Genomic DNA, 22634 nt, shown 5'->3' on the forward strand with positions numbered 1-22634 from the left:
GCATCTGTAAATAGGCCCAGTTCACAACTACGGTTTGGGCTCAGGGAGCATTTTTGCAATCCATCCCTGTTTGCCCAGGATGTAAGTGAGACGTACAGTATTCGCACACACTCACCTGTCAAATTCACGCATAATGCCACCTCACTTCCTCAGACACGCAATTGTGATCTCTCTAGCCCGTCTGCATTTCTGTTAAACTGTCTGGACGGAGGTAAGAGAGATGGAAAACAACCACAAAACAGAAACGGAGTAGTCTGCGTGAGTTTGGAGGCGTTACATGACGAAAGTAACAGTATGCTGTGAGTCAATAAATGCTATGCTGTGGGGGAATCTGTGTGTGTGAGTGTGAGAGAGTGTGTCCATCTGGGAACCATGAATATGTGTTATTAGAACAGGGCTCTTTGGAAAGCTCAGGGGTCAGAAAGCAGCTTTAGTGTCTGTTTTTACTGACTTTTAGATTTTTTTATATATATATTTTTAAATTTAAATTTATTGCACATTTTCATTAAAAAAAGAACTTAATTTCACTGGATTGTTTGCCTTTTTATTTGGAACTTGATGGATGCAAACCGAAACATAATGAATGATCAGTTATATGAATATAGTGTTATCAGTACAGATTTGCTACCAGACATGTCACATCAAATGATACACACTGAGCGGTTCTGTATTAATGGGATTTTTGTTTAGAATAAGATGTTGTGCTTAATAAGAGGCATCTGATATGTGTGAGATGGACATAGAAAACAACTTCTTTCTGACTGGCTTCAGTGTAGTCAGGTTGACCTTTGACCTCTGATCCCTTAGTCTGTCCGTTATTCTCCATATAACTACCCCTACAGACCGAGACACAGGACGTAACTGAAGGAATAGAATAGTATAGAATAGAATAGAAAGGAAGGTTAAGTTGTTTAAAACACAACAAACTCTCACAGAAACATTTGCCTAATTTCTTGGAGATGCATGTGTTCTAAAATCAGCTTTGATCTCTTCTGACTGGAAGGAATCATAGTCTAAGGCTAGAAATCTGTGCCCATCATACACCTCACGATTTTTAGAAATCTGTCAACTCTGACTGCCCAAAACCTGCAGACTTGCGTTGACTTTCAGTAACTAACGTTGACTTCTCGAGACTACAAACTAGGGCAAAAATCGGAATCTTTTGTGCTACGGGCGTCCCGAGTTCGAATCCCAACTCAAGGCCATTTCGCGATCCTCCCCCCTATCATTCTCCCACTTTGCTTCCTGTCAGCTCTGATCTTTCCTATCATAATAAAGGCAAAAAAAAAATCTTACAGAAAGCAAACTGAGTGTGGAATCATGGGAGTTGTTGTCTTCATATCCACAGCTGATGCAATCTGACGGGACTCAACAACAGAAATCATTTTCATGGATGAGATAAATGATTTATTAACGTAGTAGAATGAAGCAGGGTGAAGCTGAAAGCAGTTGAAGCGGCCGCTGAACGAGCACACAGCTTGAAAGCAGTGGGGCTTTTATTATGCCACAGTCGACCTCTTCCGCTCCTTCCGGTCGTGCGTATGTGGGGTAAAGCAGCGCTGTTTTATCATACTAGATACATAATGCTACTCTGTGCGGTCGTCACCGGTCTATTAAAAAGCACAATATATTAAAGCATCTTTGGTGTTTCGAGGGGAAATCGAGGGGTTATGAAGTCATTGGCAGGCGACACAATGACACTATGGACACGGTCCGTGTCACTATTTAAAATGACCTATTTCTCTGGATTTAAACATTCTTCGAAACATTTGGCATAATGTAAGTCAGCAAAATATATAACACTGTTCTAGTGGTTTTTGGATATTTTAATAAAAAAATCTTACATATTGTGCCTTTAAGTAAATGGTGTTTTTAGACTTAAATTTCAGTTTCTTTCTCACAGAAAGCTATTGTATGGCTTCAAAGACAGAATAGTGCACACGTATAAACTTCTTTTATTATATGCCCTTTTTTGCCATTCTTTTTGAAACTTGATTTCCTCTGGTCCCCATCCACTTTTATTGTATGCATGAAAGCAGCACTGACAGTTTACAAACCTTCTCCTTTTGTGTTCCATGGATGAAAAAAAGTATATGGAACAAAATCAGAGTGAGCAAATGATGACAGCAATTTCATTTTTGGCTGAATTGTCTTTTTAAAGCATATTTCTAGTCAAGGCAGTGCTGTGTCTGGCCTAATGTTAGAGGCAGTTCTTGCCATGATGGAGAACAGGAAAAGGAAAAGTGAAAAATATTGCCCTAAGGTGCTGAACTCAGGGCATTTGGGTCCTGAGTCTGAAAGTGATATTGTCTGGAAGTGGAAAGTAAGCTGGTTTTGCACGGACAACAGTTCAGCAGCGCTCTGTATTTTGAGTTTCCACCATGTGATTTTAACAACAAACAGTGTCTGCTGACATGGTAACATGGGCCATAATGGTTTACTCTGGCAAAGTTGATGTCACTCATTTGGCAGGGTGAACCTGATTTACATCATTCATTTCTATCCATTTTTCTGTTTGCTTTGACGCAATATGCTGTGATTTCTTCTGGCACTATTTGGTGCAGTCCAACCAGCTGAACATGAAATACACGAGTCATTTAACTCCCTAATCCAAGATAAATTCCAACGCGAAGTCCTCCGAATAAGATACAATAAAACGATGCCATCCAACATGTTTTTTCTGGACAGGCCCCCAGCCAGAAGGTAAAAGGACAGGTGAAAGGAAATGTTTGCCATTCAGTCATGTGCGTCACTAGCGTTGGCACATCAAATGTTCCACATTCCTTGCAGACCTGAGAGGAATCCTGACCATCCCAAGGCCATGTTGCCAGTCTCAAAATCACTGTGGCGTATACTAACCCTCGTCCTAAACTTAAGTCAAAGGTCCCGTCCTTGAAGTACCAAGGCTTGAGGCCTGAGGCAAGATGTGAACTGTATTTTTTTACAGAGCTCAAATATGCCCTTTCATGAGCAAACACACAGCATCTGCACACATGGAGCTGCTACAACACGGACAACGCGATCGCTCCAAAGTAAAGTTTGCATTCCGTGGAGGTTTTGATGAATTTGACAGAATGTGTTGTGGAGGAGCCCCTTGAATCCGCCCGTAAATGAATGCTAGCTGGAACCTTTTTATTGGGCAGTAGAGGAATGTACGTTTCAAACTAGAGTTGTAGTTTGCAGTTATTTCCTTTCCCTCCGGATAAAGATAAATACAGAAATGTATTTCCCGTGGGCTGGCACAGTGTAAAACTATGTCTGGCAGAGCACTCTGGTACATTTGGCCCAGCTCTCAGTGGGATTCAGGAATCAAAGACAAATGAAACTGGGCATGAGTTCTGCTCTCAAGTCCACAATCAAAAGGAAACAAATCTGTACTGATAACACTATATTCATACCACTTATCATTCATTGATTGGTTTCGGATGGCATCCATCACTTTCCAAATAAAAAGGAAATAAAATATCAAAAATGTGTGTTTTGAAGATGAACAAATGTCTTATGGGTTTTGGAAAGACATGAGGGTGAGTAATTATGACAGAATTTTAATTCTTGGGTGAACTATCCTTAAGTTAGCTAGTCTAGGGAAACTAGCTTAACCCAGCTAATTAGGTTGGTTTAAGGTGTTATTTCTCTCTCTCAACAGGACCATTTACTGGAAAACAGTAAAAGTTTGGTTTTAGGTCTATAGAGGAATATTTAGGTCAGTGTGCTCCCAGACTACAGTACTCTGGTTACATTCTAAACGCTGACCTCAAACTCCTAATGAGGAAACCAAGATTGGGAGACAAACAGTGGGTTTTACCTCAGCGACAGTAGTTTGGAGCATGTGCAGTGCCTCAAAGCTCCTCATTCCAAAGTCATATAATATTTATATAAATCTAATGTGGTGTTATAAGCTTCTGAGGATGTTGAATGAATATGACATCTATTTTAAGCAAACAGTCTTAGTCATTTGTCGTTCTGGGATGAATTCCAGTAATGCTTCGACTATTTTGTAACATAGTTGAACCTTAAAGTGACATATAGAATATTTTTATCTGGTTATTCTGAGTTTCAGCGACATGAATTACTGGCAGAATCAAAAAGTGCATGAGCGGGGACAGAATGTACTAAAGGAGCAGATGGGATTTGCCATTTACAAGCGTACTTTAGCAAAGGACTTTTAATGGAACAAAAACATTACTTTAAATGACGCAGATGTTACAAGCAAACTAATAAAAGGCAGACTTGGTGCATATGTCAGAAAACCATTGAACAATCTTTCAATATTTAAATCAACTTGCTATTAGTACTACCATGTTTTTTGGACATGTGCCATTTAAGATAGCAATAAAAAAATAGAATAGTACTATTTATATACCATTGTATTCAAATGGTACACCAACCATTAAAAAAAAAATAAAAAAAATATCATGATAAATGTCCAAACCATGGTATCATGTCCAGAAAACACAGTGGAACTTTTTTTTATATTAAGAAAGTATCATGTCAATATAGGTTTATACATAAATCATACTAGAAACATGAGGCTGTAAACACTAGTAAACACTTTTAACTATTCTCCAAACTAGACGAGAACATCTCTGTGTTTAGAGATCACTATGACAGAAAGGAACCAGTAAGTAATTTCCATCCCTGGCAAACACTGCCCTCTGCTGGCTATTATGGGAATGAGCAAACACTGCCCTCTGCTGGCTATTATGGGAATGCGCAAACACTGCCCTCTGCTGGCTATTATGAGAATGAGCAAACACTGCCCTCTGCTGGCTATTATGGGAATGCGCAAACACTGCCCTCTGCTGGCTATTATGGGAATGATCTGAAATACCGTGAAGCAACACAAAATGCCTCAAAATCTTACGTCAGGTTTTCAGTCGTTCACATAATTTAAAAATATTAAGAATTTATCAATAATAACGTCAACAACATTAATGTTACAAAATGTTTTCAAGCCAAACTGTTGGTAGGCCATGCATTTTTAAAACCATAGAGGTCAGCAAAGTTTTATATAAAGCCTTAGTCAAAATGGAAACAAAACCAACAGGAAGTTGTCTTGGCAGTACAGGATGTGTTAGCTTTCTCGTTACCCTGTCATATTCTCAACTGTCTGTGATGTTCCATTACAAGAATCTAAACCTCAGTTAAAAGTTCAGCTCAGACTGTTAGACTCCCAAACATGACTTTTTCAACTAATCCTCTCTACTTTATATAACTCAGTTTAGGCCACAGTACAAACAATAACTCAACCACAAATACTGTACATGTTTTTTAATTCTTGTTTCTTTACATCAGTTGAGATTTTGGACACCATCTAAGCATCTGTGGTTCCTGTGATGTGGCTAAACTGATGAATATCGGTTTTCCCAGCCTGGAAAGTCTCAGTCACAAAAACTCTTTTCACGGCTCCAGCTGACAAGAAGAAGAAGTGTAGTCCCAAACCAAAGGCTATTGTACTTGTATTACATCAGTGACTTCCTCTCCTAAACTCTGCTATGACCGCAACCTCCTATAGCAGGCCGTTAACTATTAAGACCCATGATGCCTGGCTGTTGTTTTCCATATGTCTATTATAATACGACTAAACACACCAACATAAAAGGCATGAGGTATAAAAGACATTCTTTGGAAGAGAAAGAAAAAGAAGTGAGATCATACTTCCTCTCTCTCCCTCTTTCATTCTCAGGTTGTCAATTGTGGCACAGTCATCTTTTCAACACAACTAGCCCTTCATTAGAGCCATCATGGGCTAAGCAGGAAACAGTAAACAAATCTTACCGCTCTTGAAGAACATCTAGGGGCTGGTTGGAAACAGTTAGGAATGAGAGACTGAGGGAAGGACCGGTCTGTGGCATTCTCGAGCACACATTGGCACATTTTTGCTGTGTTGGTGTGTGTGAGAGTGAGTGAGCCTGGAGGCCTTAACAAGAGATGTTCCGTGCTGTACCAGGGACTCCCAGGCGGTAACAGTGGGCTTACAGTACTCTGCTGTAACACTGGATAAATCTACTGCGAGCCTCCAGAACAATCAGATCCCTTCAGCTTCAACTTCACCATCTCAAATACAGTGGAGATGAAATTAGAGAACAATCTATAAATACGTGACAATCTATAAATACTAAATACTAAATTTTCATGGCTCAAAATTTGAAGGAGTATCAACTGTAGGTATACCACTGTTCTACTAACGTTCGGCAAAATTTACAAGGCTTTTCAACAAAAACCTTTATTTTGTGGAAAACACAGTGATCAAAGTTAACAGTAACTGCTGTAGCATAGAAGATTACAATTACAATTTTGGAGGGTTACAGCTGTCAGATATTAGTAGGAAGTGTAGAGGACCTTGCTTTGAATGACTTCAGCACATCTGCAGCTGCAGTTTCTCACACAGCTCTAGTGTGATCTTGGTCCACTCTTCTACTCTCTTCCACAGTTCAGTGACTGTAGTAGGTTTCCTAACCATAACTGTGTTGCCAATGATTTTCCAGAGAATTTCAGTTGGGTATAGATCAGGACACTGGCCCGACCATTTCATTATTTCAATGTTTTCAGCTTCAAGGAACTGCTTTACCCATTCTGCAGTGTGACAGGAGTATTGTCTTACATGATAATTGCTGGCTGATTGGGAGATACTTGCAGTGAAGGAACTGCATGTTGCTGAAGGAGTTTCTGATAAACATTTTGCATTCACCCTGACATGAAGGTGTATAAGAGACCCAACTCCTGCTGATGAAAACATCTCCCAAAGCATGACAGTTTCGACGAACATAATGTTTGCCATCAGACCCAAATAAATTAAACTTGCTCTCATCACTAATGTAAACCTTGGACCAGTCCTCCTCTCTCCACACAACATTGTCCTCAGTAAAGGCTCGGTCACTGCAGAGTGGGCTTTCAGTTTAAATTCTCTTAAACGTGCTAAGACAGATCCGTAGCCTGTTCATCGCTGAACTGGCAAGCAATTCCAGCTGCAGTGTTGAACCAATTCCCCATTGAGTCACCAAATTCTGCTGTCTTCTCATTCATTTTTCTTACGTAGACGACCAGCCTTATTGGGGAACTTGAATAAATTAGCATCATTGTAAACCTGCAATATTCGAGAAATCACAGATTTGGAATGACAAACTTCTCTTGCAGTGGCTGAATAGGTCATCCCTTTGGCCTTCATCTAGAGTCTGGACCACCTCCTGTTGCCGGATTTCTGTCACCATGGCCCGCCATTTTACAATCTCAGTGAAAATTAGAGGAATGCTATAGGGTTTGCCATAATTAAGGAAATTTGCAACAGGTGCCAGATTAACACCAATAATTTGTAGGTATCTGTAAGTGTTCTCTAATTTTGATCAGTTCTTTTTAAAATATTTCATTAAGGTTTTTTATACTGTGCTTCAGAATACAATTAATTTATGAAACATGCCCTTCTGCTCCTGTTAGGATAACTTCAAATAGGACTAAGCAATGACCTTGAAATTTAGGAAATTGTAGGTTGTTCTCTAATTTTGATCTCCACTTTAACTGTGAAATACATCCTAACTAGTTCTAGTCTTGAAGAAGAGCCTGTTTAAGATATTCAACATTCGTAAAAGGTTCTCCTTTTTTTAATTATATGAAAGAATCATTTTCATTTTCAGATGAACAAAACCTTAAAAGCAAACAAGCAACTAAACTAAATTAAATAATGCGAAGAAAACACAATAAACATGTTTACCTAACATACATGTGTAATATAAAATGCCATTACTATTTTCATTAAAAACTCCAGCTACAAATACAGTAATAAGTCTCTAAATATTTACAAGAAATAAAAATGTATTGCTTAAAAAGACAGACAGCATATAAAATGTAATGGTTTTGAATATAATGCTAGCATTTCTTTATGAAACACATATTGAGCTTATAATGAGAGGAACACAATGCGCAGAGCTCTGGGCTGAATGCATTTGCATGTGTTAGACAGTGACTTTTTAAAAGCATTTTTCACTTTTTTTTACTTTTAATAAAACTACCAATGCGACAGGAATGTATTGAAAAATTTACACCACTTCTGAGGAAGACTGCATGACAGTGCTCATAAAGAAGTTCTGACTGTTTTTGTTCGTACAATGAAAGTCAATGGGGTACAACACAACAGTGGAACTCATTGACTTTAAATGAATATACAAAAATAAACACCAATACAATTTTTTTTGGTGTTCCATAGAAGAATGCCATACAGAACTGGAATGACATGAGAATGAGTAAATGATGACAAAATGTAAATTTTAGGGTGGACTATCCCTTTAACCCACAAGACATAAATTGTGGTGTACTGGAGTGTGACAGCCTATTTCAAACATGTGGTGAGATTATTAAGATTTACAACTATGGTGAGGCATTTGTTAGAGAGGCTGTCAAGACCGCAGTATCTGTTAACCAAGGATATTCCATGTGAAGCATGCATGATGCCTACATCCTACAGGAATACAGCACAGTTGTGATCAGTGCTAGTGATAAAATTGATTTAGGCTAAGTAAGAGTGATGTAAATCTTGAGCATCACTGTTTCTGGGAAACACAAGGCCTGATGGGAACCTGCTGTATGTATGTTTATGAGTGGGCATGGGGGCTGAGATTACAGCAGACATTAGAGGTGTAAGCAGGTCTGTAGAATGAGCAAAAGACATGCAGTGAGGAGCAGAGCGAGGGAGCGTCCACATTGAATCTCTGAGACATTCCTACAGGCCACGACAGCAGCCGACGTCTGCTCTGACTTCAGCTCTGGAGGAGAGATGATCACCCCTTGAATCTAATAGAGAGAGAAAGAAGAACTTGAATCAGCTTTCTGATGTGGATAAGCTACATTACAGTTTAAACATTTGAGGTCAGTAAGAAATCTGTCATGCTCACCAAGGATGCATTTATTCGCATGTGCATATATAGAAAATAAAAGAATATGGTATAGACTCCTGTGTAATCAAAATCACTCACCGACCACTCATCCTGGCCGATCTTGGAGCAGCGAACGTTCATGGGGAGTTTGCGTACAATGTCGTTGAATGCTTTCCCTCTCTTCCTTGTCCACTTGTATTTGTCCATGGCCTCCGTGAAGGAGAGGTTGCTGTATTTCTTAGGACTCTTAATCACAAAGGGCCAAGTTCTTCAAAGAGCAAAAGAGATAATTTGATACATTTACTTAATATCACAACCTTACTTGCAAAGTGATAGATTTTGATAGAGTTTTCTATATTGGAGCTTTCAAGATTCAAAAAGGATGCAAAGCACCTGAAAAAGTACCATAAAATGTGTTTATATAGTTCTTTTAAATTCAGAGACACTTTTGTCCATATTACTCTTTTGAATTCAAATGATAGAAATTAACTTTTTACTGAAAGATCTATCTGTCTTATTGGTTTGTTCATGAAAGAAATGTTGTCTGATCAATTTAAATTGATTGATCTGTTAAAATAAATTAATTAATGATTTATTTATATTTTAATGGACACTTTGAACCACTTTTATGATACTTTTCAGATGCTTTTGGAAGCTTACATTTTTACTTATTTAAAAACATTTTTTAAGTGTAAATGAGTAAATAATCTGCAATAGTAAATAAAGGTAATAATTAATCTTTCTAGCTTTTCTGCTACTTAGATAACTTACACTTCATCTGTGAAATTAAATAAAAAATATATAGATATAATTTAAAAATAATTAATTATTTAATTTATTTGGTACCTTTTATTGCATTCCCCTCAGCGTATATGATGGTTTGAGCGTCATTAATTTACTGACTGATCAAAGATACTCCTGAGGCAACTATTTCTGCTCAATGAGCTTTATATGTGCACGTGTGTGTGTGGTGATCGAAAGACAGAGGGTGCTTGGGGCAGAGCTTTGAAACTAAATCTGTTTAGAGTTGCCAGGTCTATCCGCTTAAAATACCCCTTATTCCAGCATCTGAGCGCAATACTGCTCTGAGCCTCAGGGGGTGGAATAAACACACTCCACCAGCAGGGCTCTTCAGATGTTCCTCATTTATAGACGTACACACACATCCACGTCCATCCAAAACACACATAATCACAAACAAACATGTGCGGACATAACAAACCACACATCTCTTTTTATCTATACAAAGCAGTGAAAGGAATCTGTACAAAACATCAGCGGCTCAGCAGACGCCCACAGAACCGGTAAATCGCAGCTGCTTTGAGACATGAACCTCCCTTAAAACTCATACAGTATATCTTTGATTTATACTGTGGCTGCGATAACATCTCAAAGAGCTAGTTCTGCCTAAAACTAGCCAAGATGTATTTATCTTTCAAGATGACTGTTGTAGAACCACCATGTTTGAATGTGTTGCTAACATAATGGGTTATACAACAGTGGTGTTATAATGACCACAGATGTCATGTTTAGCATAACTAAAATTCCAGAAACATGTGAAAGGAGAGAAGTCTTTAAGATTGATGGATTTATTTAGTTTGATCTCAAATTGCAAGAGGGATGAACACGATATGATCCCATGTGTCTGAGGGCCTTGTGGCTTGTGGTTTCAGAGTGTCTTTCTTTTTTTTAATTTTTTTTAGGTCTCTTAGAATGAGACAAACACATTTTACATTGACCATTCCAGATGTTGCTGTGGGTCGGACAAACAATTTGTACTTTCTGATAGGAGCAAGATGGCACATCTTCTTGTAAAGATGAATCATTTTTATCAACCGATTCGTTCAAAAAGCTGATTCATTCAATAAGTAAACACCCTTCACTGAAGTGGTTTCTCAGACTTACGTAACAGGCTCGTGGATCTCTTTGACCCCAATGAATTTAAGCTGGCCGATGATTTCTGGTAAACTTTCACACCTGGTTAGGTTGACCCTGGGGTAGTACAGCAGATATGACAAACACATCTCATCCAGTGTACTAAGACCTCCCTGTAGAAAAAAAAATTCCACATTACTAGGGTCAAGACCTTGAAGTACTACACTGACATAATGCATCTGAATCACTGTTACAGCCAGAGGCCTGTGACAAATTATGCCCAGTACTCAGCAAAGCTGAACTGACATGCACAGAGCAGCAAATATATCTTGATCTCTCTAATATGAATCCAAAACACCAGTGATTTGGCCTTGATGTTTATGGATTGTGGACAATCTACAGAGAAAAAGCAGCTCCGCTCAGCCTATCAGGAGTGCAGCTCACTGGCTACATGTGTATGGAAAAATGTCAGCAGCTGGATCCATCTCCAGAGACCTGCAGCTGTTTGCGGACACATTGTTTAGCCAAAAGAGCTTGCAGTCTTACACAGACCGGCTAGAAAAAAAAGAGATTCAAAGACATTTTTCTAATAGAGCTGTTCAGTTTGTAGTCCTAAAATGTGGAAAAGGATTTGCATCATCGTGCAGTGGGTTCCTTCTGAATCGTTTTTAGAATGCTTAATTAATATAAAATTTTAGTTTTTTGTTTGTAAATGTTTTTGTTTCTAGAAGAAACACACACTACACTTGGACTATAATGGTTGAGCAATTTGTCAAGCATGTAAACTGCCATCCTTATGGTAATTCTTATTAGCAACTTACATTTTTAAAAGACATAACAGGTTAACAATTTATATTTGAGCTAATTTGTAATTCGAAAATTGTGTCTTGAAATGTTGTTCCAAATCTGTATGTCTTTCTTCTGTGATATTAAGATATTATTTATATTCAACAGAAGAAAAAAAGTCAGTCACACAGGTTTGGAATGACATTAACGGACACCTAATATGCAAAATTCACTTTTACATGTTGTTTGAACATAAATGTGTGTTGACAGTGTGTGTACACATCCACCCTATAATGATAAAAATCCACCCGCTCCTTTTTTTAATCCCCATAAATTATAAGCAGTGTCTCAAAACAAGCCGTTTGCAGAATCAGTAAAATGCAATGTCACATTTAACGCCCACGACTGTTGACGGACACTGCCGTATTAGCAGAGACCCCACCCTGAGTGAGCCGCACACAATCCGCCATGTTTATCTTCACACTAGAGCATTTAAAAACAGCATTCAAGTAAGAAATGTCTTCTTATTAAAGCTATGGAAGTTATTCGGTCAAGAGCAGTGACTGATTTTCTGTTTTTATTTTACTGTTTGGGTCATATTTACAGCGTAGAGAACGTATATTACACGGCTGTAACTTAATACATAGATCTTATAAACATGCGATTTCTTTCCCAGCTGTTTACCTTCACAGATATAACCGACTGTGTTTTTGTAACTCATGTGTGTTTTTAACATAAACTTGTGTGTATTTGACAGTTTAAGCGCAGTAAGACATGAAAGAGAACTATGTTTAGTACTCACATGCCATGTGACAGCCGTTTCGTGTGCATGTGTTTCAGATGTGTGCTCTCAGAAAACAGTATATCAGAAGTTTAAATTGACATGGCTTTAAAATGCATGATTTCAGCATGACAGACATAATAATCAAAACCAAACAGCTGTTTTTTGGCAGAGTATCTGAAGTACGCGCTGTAAAGGCACAGCCCTATTCTGGAAAAGGGGGTGGGGTCGTGGGGAGCAGCAGCTTATTTGCATTTAAAGATACATGCACGAAAACAGCCTGTTTCTTATTCCACTGAAAATAGCCATTATAAATGATCTGTGTGGTATTTTGAGCTGAAAATTCACCGACACATTCTAGGGACACCTGAGACTTATATTACATCTTGTAAAAAAGGGGCACGAGCAAATCAAGACTATAGAATTTAGATTTTGGGGTGAACTAAGTTGGTAAATGAAATGAGAAAGTAAAAAAAAAAAAAAGCTATTTTAAATTCCCTTTATAAATTCCCAAAGGAAGCCATGTTAATTTAACCCCTAGAATGGCCTACAAATCAGACATCATGACTGAACAGTTTGAATAAGCTTGCTGTTAACCAGGATTTCTATCATGAATAACTCTATAATTGGTGTAATTCACAAGGAAACCTAGCCAAACTATATGACACAAATCTATATAATTGTTGTTAGTAAAAGCATACAAGGCTTTAGGAGCCTTAATCTTACCCAGGTCATGTTCATTCTGCCTTTAGTGTTGTATCTACATTCAGTGATTAGAGAATCCCCCTGGTGACAGAAAAACATGTCGGTTAACACACAGATATTAAAAGCAAATTACAAAAAACATTTGCTTATCTATTATGCTCACTGTTGGGTGCTTGTCAAACAGAATAGGCCATTGAAACTCATTTGAGTATAAACTGTTAAAACCTTGCTGATTGTTATTTCACAACAGAACAGGATAACAAGTCACAATTCACACATGAGTCACCTCTCGCCTGTGGGCACTTTTAAACACACACCAGTCCTGCAGATGCACAGTGTGTGCTCTTTACATGTTGAATTTATTACACCACTCTTAGGTAATACAAAGTGCTTGGCTAAGGCTGAGACACTGGAGCAGATAATGATAATTGCTCTATTCTTTACTGCTAAAACACTATCAATCCCTCAGCTATAAACTAGGAGCCCTGAAAACAATCTAAAGACTTTAGTCAGAGTAAACAGCATATTTAATTTGACACAAACGAGACTGTGAGGGATAAAAGCCCTCACATCAACATTTAATAACCCATGCTGGAGTTCTTACAAGGCCTGGAAATTTGTGAGAAGCCACACCTTTTGACCATTTGATTTATCCATTATATTTCCAAGCCTAGAATTCACCATTTTGAAATCCCCTGCTATTTCTAGGTTTTCCATAAATCGGTAAAGTAAACTGTGAGGTTCACTGTATCTGATGATGAATGCAACATCAATTTCACCCTCAGATGGAGCAATGAAGATTATGAAACTGAAAAGGACTCTGACTGACAGGCAGGATGATCCTCTCCTGGCTGAGCGGCTGGAACTCCTGGAAGTTGAAATCAAACTGATCGTCTGAGGCTAGTGGCTGGAGCTCGACCTGCTGGCGGAAATGTCTGGCTCTTATAGCCCGTCCTGCCAGGTGAGCATGGAGCAGAACTGCAAACACATGAATTCCACTGGGCATCTCGCTGTCTAATGACTTACAGGAAGAGAGACACATGTTATACCTCTTTTTTTTAAAATCTGGATTTTGAGAAGCTTGCACTAGCATTCAAATGTTAGGAATTACCAAGACATTTTTGTATGTCTTTGAAGACAATTATTGCTTGTAATTTGATTGGTATTGCTTGATTTGAAAATAAAAAAATAAAAAAAATAAAATTTTTATACACTGTCATGTGCATACTATTTTTATTCACTACCAATTAATACCTTTATTCAGCAAGTATGCATAAATCATCAGTTCCTCTGCAGTATTAAAGAGCACAAGTGTTTTAAACATTGATAATAATAAGAAATGTCACTTAAGCAGCAAATCAGCCTATTAGAATGGTTTCTGAAAAATCATTTGACACTGAAAACTGGAGTAATGTCAGCTTTACCATTATACGAATCAATGCCATTTTAAATATATTACAAATGTTTTATTATTTTAAATTGTAATAATATTAAACAATAATACTATTTTTACTTTATTTTGATCAAACAGATACAGTCTTGGTGAGCATAAAAGACTTTTAGAACAGAGTTTATTTATATAAATAGTCATTTGTAATAATATGTAATTAACTGTAATTTAATGCATCCTGAGTATTGATTTTTTCTAAAGCACTCTTTCGTAGTGATTACAAATGTTTCAATAGTAGTGTAGGTCTCAAATATGAGTTTGAGTGTTTTTGTGCAGTCCCACCTCTTGGAGACACTCCTGTGTACAGTGTCCTTCTGTAATATAATCCTGCATGCCTGGGGGCAGCATGTGGTAGAGACTGACCCACACTCCTGTCTCAATGACCCCAGCATCATAGCGCCTCAAGCTGGGGCTGTAGTACAAACGCAGGCCTGAATTGTCCACTATCCCTGTGGTGAGACCAAAACTCTGAGAAGCTCAGACTCAAACCTTACAGAAAAGTTCATTAGTTATTAGCTGCAAATCACTGTAATATACCATGGAGACTATACTGATTACTTAAAAGATACTCACAGATACATAAAATACACTAACAAAAAGTCACAGGAAATAACTGTAAGGTCCTTATGTCACTTAGGGCAGCAAGTGAGGCAGGTTTTAAACTATTGAAGTGTATCATGACATACAGTACCTCTTTGTAAAGATGGGTTATCGAAGTGAATCTCCATTTGTACATAGACTGGGTCTATTGAGGTTCCTATAGACATTCCAACATGAGGAGGGTAGGTGAAGCCCTGCAAGGGATAAAAATAATTTCTATTCAATATTTGAAACTTTTTATTATTAGAATGAATATGAACTTATGAAATACCACCTCTCCCCCAATAGCCCAAGCAAACAGGACAGTTTCACAGGTGAAGAAGGAGTCTGGCATATTTGGATGGTAGCATTCATGTCTTCTGTTAATCTCACTCTTGTTCAGATCGCTGTCACACTGGTAGAGCAGAATATGATGAACCAGATTCTCATGACTCTTCTGAATCATTGGCTCTATCTGAAAACGACAACAAACAGAGAGAAATATGAATAGCTGTGCTGTGCGCTCTCAGAATGGAATTGAGAATGCCTTTTGTATTCCAAATTCTACTTCTGAATTTGAACAAAGATAGTATGCAGAATTGTTAGAATTTGAATTGAAGGAATTGAAATGGCATTAAAATAAAAAAGGTAAAATAGTAAAACTGCTCAAATCTCACTTAGCAGTAGAGAAACCTTTATTATGAAGGACTAATCGATTATGAAATGTATTTATTTCTTTATTATTAGTAGTATTATAGCATTATAGTATCAGTATTATTATTGTATTAGTTCAATAATATATGTGTAGACTAATATATGTATAGATGAATATCATTACAGACTGAATCTGAAAATTTTATCATAAAATCATAAATTGTCAATAAATATATCAAACAATGTGGTGAACATTTTGTGTTGCTGCTTGGTAAAATGATCTCTTTATGGCTATATTAATATATGGCTAAATTTTGTTACAAGTGTTACAACTTGTAATATGCATATCAGAGAATGAACATACATAATTAATCCAAATTGTTTAGATTTTGTCACAAAATTCAGTAAATTGCCTTCTGGTTACACCAAATCAAATTCTAGTTCAACAACAAATTATTACATAAAATCTGAATTTAACCTAACCCTGATTAATATTTAGTTAATGTACATAAACACTCAAAAGTTTGGGGTTTGTAAGATTTTTAAATGTTTTTTTTAACAAGTCTCTCATACTCACCCATGGTGCATTTTGATCAAAAATACAGTAAAAAGGTGCTAGTATGAATTATTATTACGATTAAAAATATTTTGTTTTCTATTTGTAATCTGTTTTAATTTGTTTTCTGTGATGGCAAAACTGAATTTATTTTCATAATTAATAACAATTATGATTGTCACTTTTGATTTAATGTGACCTGCTTATTAAAAGTAGTAATTTCTTAAAATAAACCTTACTAACAACAAACTTTTGAACAGTAGTGCATATATGATGTAGAGAAAGTATTGCTTTTGATTATAGAGAAAGTATTGCTTTTGATTTAATGTGACCTGCTTATTAAAAGTAGTAATTTCTTAAAATAAACCTTACTAACAACAAACTTTTGAACAGTAGTGCATATATGATGTAGAGAAAGTATTGCTTTAACGAATCTGAGAAGTTAATTTCTTTAATCCAAAACAAGAACACATTCTACTACATTGTTCCAAGCTTTGATAAAGGGATCAGCCATACAGATTTGATAAAAGTAGGTTATCTTTTTAAACCACTCTATTTTGATCCTCTACAAGAAAACTCTGTGTGTGTGGATTGTTGAGCTAAAACGAGCTTGGATAGCTCTGGAATAGGAAGTGGGGGATTTTAGTATTATTTTTCTCCTCACAGTGGGCTTCTTCTGTCAGAACTGGAATTCTAAATAAAAGCATTTCCAACAGAGTGATCTGTGTCCTTCTCTTCCAGGGGTCTCTGCCTGAAGCAGTGGGACCCAGAGCCAAACAGTAGATGAATAAATATTCAAACATTCCTTTATTTCCCTTCCACCTCCTCTTTTTTTACCCATTGGGAGCCGGTTTGTTTTGAAACCCCCAAATCTAATGAACATGTAGATTGTGTAGTAGCATTCTGTTGTTTCTAACCAATAACAACATGTCTGATCCATCCATCTAAATCCATCAAAGATTCAGATCTTACCAACCTTATAATGCTACTGTTGTCATTATACTGTAATACAGTGGTTCCCAACCCTGGTCCTGGAGGCACCCCATCACTGCACATTTTGCATGTCTCCTTTCTCTGACACACAAATTTCAGGTCTTGGAATCTCTACTAATGAGCTGATGACCTGAATCAGGTGTGTTTGATTAAGGAGACATGCAAAACATTTGTGACAATTACCACAAGCACAAACCTAATTTACTGTAAGGATTTACGCGTTTATTCTTAGTAAATAATCTGCAATATGCCTAAGCAAATAAAGTACACTGAAAAAATATGATTAGTAGAGCACATTTTTACAAGCCTTTATACAGTGGGGAAAAAAAGTATTTAGTCAGCCTATTTAGTTAATGTACATAAACACTCAAAAGTTTGGGGTTTGTAAGATTTTTAAATGTTTTTTTTAACAAGTCTCTCATACTCACCCATGGTGCATTTTGATCAAAAATACAGTAAAAAGGTGCTAGTGTTAATTATTATTACGATTAAAAATATTTTGTTTTCTATTTGTAATCTGTTTTAATTTGTTTTCTGTGATGGCAAAACTGAATTTATTTTCATAATTAATAACAATGTCTTTACGGTCACTTTTGATTTAATGTGACCTGCTTATTAAAAGTAGTAATTTCTTAAAATAAACCTTACTAACAACAAACTTTTGAACAGTAGTGCATATATGATGTAGAGAAAGTATTGCTTTAACGAATCTGAGAAGTTAATTTCTTTAATCCAAAACAAGAACACATTCTACTACATTGTTCCAAGCTTTGATAAAGGGATCAGCCATACAGATTTGATAAAAGTAGGTTATCTTTTTAAACCACTCTATTTTGATCCTCTACAAGAAAACTCTGTGTGTGTGGATTGTTGAGCTAAAACTAGCTTGGATAGCTCTGGAATAGGAAGTGGGGGATTTTAGTATTATTTTTCTCCTCACAGTGGGCTTCTTCTGTCAGAACTGGAATTCTAAATAAAAGCATTTCCAACAGAGTGATCTGTGTCCTTCTCTTCCAGGGGTCTCTGCCTGAAGCAGTGGGACCCAGAGCCAAACAGTGGCTGAATAAATATTCAAACATTCCTTTATTTCCCTTCCACCTCCTCTTTTTTTACCCATTGGGAGCCGGTTTGTTTTGAAACCCCCCAAATCTAATGAACATGTAGATTGTGTAGTAGCATTCTGTTGTTTCTAACCAATAACAACATGTCTGATCCATCCATCTAAATCCATCAAAGATTCAGATCTTACCAACCTTATAATGCTACTGTTGTCATTATACTGTAATACAGTGGTTCCCAACCCTGGTCCTGGAGGCACCCCATCACTGCACATTTTGCATGTCTCCTTTCTCTGACACACACATTTCAGGTCTTGGAATCTCTACTAATGAGCTGATGACCTGAATCAGGTGTGTTTGATTAAGGAGACATGCAAAACATTTGTGACAATTACCACAAGCACAAACCTAATTTACTGTAAGTATGTGCGTGCATATTTGCACGAGCCGATTTACGCGTTTATTCTTAGTAAATAATCTGCAATATGCCTAAGCAAATAAAGTACACTGAAAAAATATGATTAGTAGAGCACATTTTTACAAGCCTTTATACTTCAAAATTTCATGCTTAATTCAATGCGTTTCTTTGTAATTGTGATACTGTATAAAGTGCACCCAGACAGCCTATTCTGGCATCACATAGCATGAGGTTTTTGACTGAATAAGGACAGTGACAATATGGCCTGAATAGAGACAGTGAGAGCACAGGGTCTGGAAAATCTGCTCCTGTTTGACAGTTCAACATCTGCTCCATGAAAATGAGTGGGAACAGAGCAGGAAACATCCAGAGACTGCTGTAGTTATGGGGCAGCTGTTGGCATCTGACTAACACAGCCTGGAGCTTTCCGAATACCAGGCTACTGTATGTAGAGAGGACAGGAAAAGAGGGCGAAGAGGGGTCACAATAATTATTCACTAGCTGGTTTCAACTGATTTGTGTTCAGTTGATGTTAATGAAAGGTTAAATGGAGGCTAAATGTAATATCTAACTCAAACATGATCCATTTAAATGTACCCAAGCAATATTTAGGCCACGATTAAAGTGCATCTGAATGTTAGAATGTGTCAGTGTGCACTTGTCTGTACGTTTCATCATCTTGTGAAACACGGACTACGCATAAGTCTATTTACTGTAGAGTCTTTGTATCTGGCACATTACATACTGAACACTGCAGCAAACTAAATGGGTTACATTCATACTGTGAGCTGCTCACTTTTACATGTGCAGCACTTATGTTTTCGCTAAAAACATGGAGCTGTAGCCATAGTGATGAATTAATGTAGATGAATGCATGCCTGGCTTTCCGCAGCTGAATTTTACATGGGCACGAACTGGTGACTACAACAATTAAATTAAATTAAAGATTAGTGCATCTGAAAAATTAGCCTGAAAGGATGATGCTTAATTGTAGTATAGTATTTTATCATATGATTAAAGTACCTATTCTGCCTCTAATTAAGAAAACTAGAAAAGCTTATTTACGGGAAGACTCTTTCATCTGGGTCAGAGAGTATAATTTCAGAAACATGTCTGATCTACAAATAGCAGCTGCAAAAGACAATAATAAGCAGGTGAGACAAAAAAAGAAGCTGAGGGATAGAGACAGAAAGAGATCTAAACCGATGCAGGTGACAAGATACTGTAGCAAAATAAACAATGTAAAAACAACCAATATGAGGTAAAACATACAGTACCATGTTTTGAAATGAAATCACGTACGAGGAATCTAATTTATGTTTTAAACATATGTAGAAAATATAGCATCCAACAGAGTAACAACAGTAGCAAAAAATGGTGAAGCTACTTAAACAGTAACATGAAATACATGCTTAAACCAAAACTGTGTTCAGCATTCACACTGACACCAATTAAATCTGTAAACATCACAGATTTGGATCCGCTCTGTCTCACATTGTACAGTTTTTTAAATTTTATTCTCATGAATCAGTTCACCCTAAACGGTCATATCTCTCATACGTAATGTTGGAAAAATCTGATTCATTCTAGTGAATTATAAACAGTCCTTTCTTATATGATGCTGTCACAGCCTGGTTGCAAATGAAGTTGAGAGATTGGATCTAAGCACAGCAATTTAGTTTTATATACACAAAATCCAAAACTGGAAACAGGAACAGGAACAGAACAGAACAGAACAACCAGGTTATGCGCAAAGACAGTGAACAGAAAACAACACAGGGCTTATATTTATAGGGCCTGTTTATACCTGGTCATTTCATGCGTTTTCGCTGATCGGATATCTATCTGATTTGTTAAAACGTTTCCATTTACACTTGGCACATAAATGTGTCGTCGCAAAACAAATTTAAATCCGATCTTCAATTCTCGCGCTATATTTACAAAAAGATAAGCGCTGCATTTTATTATTTTATCAGCTAATTTCAAGATTAAAGACCGCAATAGGAGAGCACGTGGCATCAGCACTGGAAAGATGCGTTTGTCTTACTACTTTTAATGAAGATGATTGTGTGTTTGACCGTCTGCGTCTTACTTTGTTTCATTCTCGGCAGTTTGCACGTCGGCTTGCTGAAGAGATACTCAGCTACTCGTCCGTGGCGATGCGTGTTGCATTAGCGCAGTCTGACTAATGTCATATAGCCTATAACACGCTCTCACACGTTTATTATTTTAACATTTCGGTCCAGTTTCGTCTGGAATGCATCCCAGACCACCTCCTGAAGTGGTTTGAGCGACCGGAATTATATCCGTCTCGAATGCGTTTCGGAGGGCATTTACACCTGGTCTTTTCACGATCGGATAGCTATCTGATCAGACAAAACGCATGAAGTGACCAGGTGTAAACAGCCCCTTTATGAAACAAACCAATCAAACAGGTGCAGACACTAATCAAATCAATGAGTAACTAAGATAAACTATTTGCGGGTAAGTAGGAACACAGGAAACTAGGTCAAACGACATACATATACAGAACATACATGTGAGAGATGCATTGTAAAGTTTGATTAATTCTTGTGAATTGTTCGCAGTGGTCCTCCTTCACATATCATTTGAGGGAATCTGTTCATCCAGAAATGAACAGATTCACAAAAATGATTCACCAATTCGAGTTGTTGTGCTAGGTTTCCGACATAGTTATGTAAGTTATTGTTATTGTACCAGGAATATATATTTTAGTGTAGCTACTTTTAAAAACAGAAGCTTGACTGAAGTTTAATTGCTTCATACTATGATTATCTTGTAGCTTGCAAGTTGCTGCCCCAACACTGGTATTATCTAGATTTTCTTGGCATTTACATTTTGTAAAGATGATCATGCCAGTTAATAACAGTACTTAATTGACAGGAATCTGAAAATGCACAAGCTTCATGAAAGCCCATAAATGTAAGTACAGAAGAAGTGAACTGAAATAGTAGAAGGTACTTCACAACAGGGAGCAGTTAATTGGCAATATGTAAGCCTGTAATTTCCTAAGCATGCATCTCTGGAATAACAGTCGCTGTATATCTTCTCTGGTTTAAAACATGACTTTAAAGGGGTCATATGATGAGATTTAAATTTTTCCTTTCTCTTTGGAGTGTTACAAGCTCTTGGTGCATAAAGAAGATCTGTAAAGTTTCAAAGACTAAAGTCTCAAATCCAAAGAGATATTCTTTATAAAAGTTAAGAGTCAACCACGCCTACCTAAAACGGCTCGTTCTAACACTCCCCCACATGTCTACGTCACGATGTGGGAAGATTTGCATAACGCCGCCCAAATGTTCACGCAAAGAAAGAAGGCGTAACTTTTATTCTCACTGTAGTATTGTTGTTGCCACCGATGCCATGTTGGGAAGGCGCTGTGTGTTTCGTTGTGAAAGCGAAACTACTTTTGTTTGGTCTTCCAAAAGAGGACGATATCCTCTTCATCAAGCCTGGAGCTGATCCGTGCTGGTCGCTGAGGAAATACATCAACTTCGCGCTGTGGATCGCCGGATCGGTTTTCACCGTGGACGAAGCGGAGTCCTGCCCAGGGTCGTCACATGTGGTTGCCGCAAGCCCGCCGGACGCTCCTTCGTCGAATCCGCCGGCCGCAGCGTTCTCAAGCCCGCCCGCCGCAGCTCATTCAAGCCGGCCTCCGCCCACTCTAGGCCTCCGCCCTCCGCTCACTCTAGCCTGCCATGTGTTTTGTTGTGAAACTACTTTGTTTGGCCTTCCAAAAGAGGACACAACTAGAAATCAGTGGTTAAGTTATATTTACAACACTGTTCCAAAACAGTTCAACCCAAATATTCAGATGTGTCCAGTGCATTTTATGGAGGACTGTTTCCTGATCCTGGGATAGTAGACTACAATGCCGGCTGTTCTGACTCA

General features: G+C 37.5%; 1 protein-coding gene across 1 annotated transcript in view; it reads right to left on the reverse strand.

The window, feature by feature from the left end:
• Window positions 1–7871: 7871 nt before the first annotated feature.
• The window catches only part of moxd1 (monooxygenase, DBH-like 1), a 21681-nt gene continuing 6918 nt past the window's right edge, over window positions 7872–22634 (reverse strand). Inside the window, exons 5-12 of the mRNA XM_016283778.1 lie at window positions 15339–15518; window positions 15156–15258; window positions 14747–14913; window positions 13844–14035; window positions 13036–13095; window positions 10773–10915; window positions 8967–9135; window positions 7872–8784 (exon numbers count right to left, since the gene is read on the reverse strand). Coding sequence (XP_016139264.1) covers window positions 8623–8784; window positions 8967–9135; window positions 10773–10915; window positions 13036–13095; window positions 13844–14035; window positions 14747–14913; window positions 15156–15258; window positions 15339–15518 — 1176 coding nt within the window. The 3' untranslated portion in view covers window positions 7872–8622. The remainder of the gene's footprint in view (window positions 8785–8966; window positions 9136–10772; window positions 10916–13035; window positions 13096–13843; window positions 14036–14746; window positions 14914–15155; window positions 15259–15338; window positions 15519–22634) is intronic.

This window comes from Sinocyclocheilus grahami, unplaced genomic scaffold, assembly GCF_001515645.1.
Source record: "Sinocyclocheilus grahami isolate Dianchi unplaced genomic scaffold, SAMN03320097.WGS_v1.1 scaffold176.1, whole genome shotgun sequence".
Classification (NCBI taxonomy): domain Eukaryota; kingdom Metazoa; phylum Chordata; class Actinopteri; order Cypriniformes; family Cyprinidae; genus Sinocyclocheilus; species Sinocyclocheilus grahami.